This window comes from Saprolegnia diclina (assembly GCF_000281045.1).
Source record: "Saprolegnia diclina VS20 unplaced genomic scaffold supercont1.100, whole genome shotgun sequence".
In the NCBI taxonomy this organism is placed as follows: Eukaryota; Oomycota; class Saprolegniomycetes; order Saprolegniales; family Saprolegniaceae; genus Saprolegnia; species Saprolegnia diclina.
This window is the reverse complement of record NW_008246167.1, coordinates 126,296-129,677: the sequence shown is the minus strand read 5'-3', so window position 1 is coordinate 129,677 and position 3,382 is coordinate 126,296. Positions and strand designations below refer to the sequence as shown.

The window sequence follows — 3,382 nt, the reverse complement described above, 5'->3', positions numbered from 1 at the left end:
CGAGCAAGACGACATGGGCGAAGAAACCTCGGACGCGTAGTTTATTTTAAAGTGAGTACACAATTGTCTGCAACCAAGTATCAATGTGTCAGAGGCGCGAATAAGTCTTGGCAGACAACGGAGGAGAAGCTGTCGCATTCAAGAAACACATGGAAACAAAGGTTGTCCCATACGCACCCTATCGTATACCGACAGTCAACAAACAGAACTTAACACTGTCATTCCAACTCGACGGCATAACATATATAAAGTAGAAACAATTTTGTCTACGCGGAGCGGGCTGCGATGATGTCGTCGACCCGCTGGCGGATCCACTCGACCACGTCGTCTTTGGTCTGACCACCGTTGACGCGAACAGCGTCGATGTTCTCTTCAATCTCTTCCTTCAAACGCGAGCGCTGACGCTCCGTCATCGTCGCCGACTCGGCTTTGCTCGCACCGTGCATCTCGGTCGCCATGAGGTGGTACTTGGTGTGCGTACCCGAGAACGAGATGCCGTCTTGCTCAAACTGGGTGCGCCACGCGTTGACAATGGCCGGGATCACGAGAGGTGCACCAGCCTCAACTTCGGTCGGGAGGTCAATTCCCGAACTGACGACCTTGTTGAGACAGACGAGGACGCTGTCGCAGCCGTTGAACGTGTTGCGAATGTCTGTCGCCGGCAAAAGAGGTGGCTTCTCGTCAAAGAGGACGAGACTAATGCCGATGCTGCCGACGCCGTGGAGCTCGGACGTGTACCGGACTTGACGCTCGCTCAGCGAGTTGTTGCCGGGCATGTCGACGAGGTAGACTTTGCGCGTGGGGTCGTCCGCCATTGGTGCGTAGCGCAAGAAGATTGGGTCTGTCGTGGACTTGCGGGCGTCTTGCTTGGCGTCGTTGAGTTCGCGAATGAACCACGACTTGCCGACGCCTTGGTTGCCGTTGAGCACGATGAAGACGAGGCCCTTGCACGATTCCTCGAGGTCGATAAGCGTCTGCAGCACGGCGGCAAAAGCACGCAATAGCAGACGATGCTTTAGCGGGAGGTCATCCGGCAGTTGGTGTGCCGCTAGCTGCTTCTCCAAGAGCCGTGTGCTCGTAGCGCGACTTTCTTGTTTCAGCTCGACGTCGGATGCCAACTTCTTCAGATGGACCGAGTAAGCGCTGGAGGCGGCGCGGAAGTTCTCGGCCTTGGCGTGGTTGACCAGGTCGGCCAGATCACCGCAGTGCTGGCCAATGGCATCGGCCTTGGAGACAAACAATGCGCCGACTCCGCCGTACATTGCTACTTCAAAAAGCGAGGCGCCGGTGAGCGACATCATAGCACTGACGGAACCGAGCGACCAGCCAGCTTGGGCAATCGCTGCGACACCAGTGACGAGGCCGGCACCGGACACCACTGCTGCTCCAATGGCCAATGCACCGAAGAGGAGCATCCCCTTAGTCAAGCCATCGGCTTCACCAGTGACGAAGCATTCAGCCAGCAAGTTGATCGTGCGGAGAATGAGGCCCGAGAGGTCCGACCCAATGTTGGTCTCATTGAACGTGTGCAAGGCATCGACGTTGGTCGCAGACGCGTCCGCCGGCTCGATGGCGCGGATGCGGTCCATGAGGTCGCGCCACGGCTGCATATCGACCTTCACCGCCTTCTCGACCATCTCATCGGTCGTCGACTTGTCCTTTCGTTCAAGGAAGCGGCGAACGAGGAGGTAGGCCTCCGTCGCATCACCGAACGCCTCAAGGATCTTTAAGATACTCGGGTCACCAAAGCTCTGCAGCACGATGGCAGCCATGATGGCGCGGTTGAGACGCAACGGCAGCGCGTCTTGCGACATCTCGGGCGACACCAAGCAGGCGAGCGCGGCGCGAAACATGACCTGGGCGACATGCTGCGTCTTGGCTGCGTCGATGGTTGGTGCTACTGTGCGAGGCTTGAGGAAGCGCTTGTACGCCGTCTCGATGCCGTGCGCCTCCTTCATCGACTCGATCGACGTCATGGCGCCGAGGCCGGCCTTGAACCCGTCGCCTTGAAAGTGCGCAACGGCGTCCGTGTGCTCTTCTGCCGTCGTATCCTTCTCGTTTGCGCGGAGGTGGATCCAGTTGCCAAAGTAGAGGTACTCGGAGAGGACGAGGTTGGCGTGCTCCGCCGCTGTCGCCCGCACGTTTTGGACGTCGATGCCGGTCGACCACTGCAAGAGCTGCACCAGCGTGGCGTTCATTTCCTGGACGCGGTCGGCGATCGCGGTGGCCGACGAGAAGAGAGCGGGGACAATGTCCGTGTCGGTGTAGTACGTGAGGAAGCGGTCGCCGGCCACGAGAGGCTTTTGGCTCTTGAGGAACGGCGTCGACCCGAACGCGACGGACGTAACCTTGTGCTTTGGAAAGTTGTCGTAGTTGGGGTTGAGGAGGAGGCTGTAGTGTGCGACGTGGGCGACGGCCCCGCCTCGGCTGTGACCGCAAAGAATTACCTTTTCAACGTCGTCGTCGCGCAAGATCTCGCGCGCGAGACGTCCAATCCCGAGCTCGCGCGCCTCGATGTTGAAGCCGGCCGGCGCGTCGCCTTCCTGGCCCTGGACAATGCGGGTGCCGGCGACCGCACAGTTGGTCACGTGGTCGTAGGCCGTGCACGAGCCGGTGACGCAGATGTAGACGACGGTGCCGATATTGGCGACGATGCAGCGGATCTTGTCGTCGTCAAACTCAATGTACGGCGGCTGGTCGGTTTTCACGCCGAGGTTGCTCACCATGGTCGCGTGCTTGTTGGTGACACTGGTCTTGAACGCGTCGTAGGTCTCGCCGGTCTTGCGCGTCTCGTAGCTGAGGACGCAGTAGTTCAAGGCCGCGTTGAACTCGAAGTCGGTGATGACGTCGCGCGAGGGCGTTGGTTCGTTTGCAGCTGGTGCCATGTCCTTGCCGCTGCAAAATGAAAATGAACTTGGAGAGCTCCGACGCAAACCAACAAGACGAGTGCAGAGATGCGTGTGAGCTATCATCACTACACTGTACCACCACTGGCATGCAACTTCCTGCGTATCGACTGACGACAATGTTCTCTACTAGCTTATCCATGCAGTGGCAAGCCCTCGACACGGCAAAGTGCAAGTATCTTATTAACTTATACCTTGCCCAACGACCCCGTGCAACCACGACAAATTTTATCAACAAGCACTCTCATAAGGTACACTCTACCTAACGCTCAACTACTACTAGTACGTACAGTAGTATGGTGCGAAGAAGGAATATGTGGATGGGACGAAGAAGCGGCCAGGGACGTATGGGATTGCTTGTTGATAAAATTTGTCGTGGTTGCACGGGGTCGTTGGGCAAGGTATAAGTTAATAAGATACTTGCACTTTGCCGTGTCGAGGGCTTGCCACTGCATGGATAAGCTAGTAGAGAACAT

General features: G+C 57.6%; 1 protein-coding gene across 1 annotated transcript; it reads right to left on the bottom strand.

The window, feature by feature from the left end:
• Nucleotides 1-266: 266 nt before the first annotated feature.
• On the bottom strand, nt 267-2,885 carry SDRG_15731 (hypothetical protein; the record flags this gene model as incomplete). The annotated part of the gene is made up of 1 exon (XM_008621913.1): nt 267-2,885. One exon carries the CDS (start codon nt 2,883-2,885, stop codon nt 267-269), a length of 2,619 nt encoding a protein of 872 aa, XP_008620135.1.
• Between the last annotated feature and the right edge of the window lie 497 nt (nt 2,886-3,382).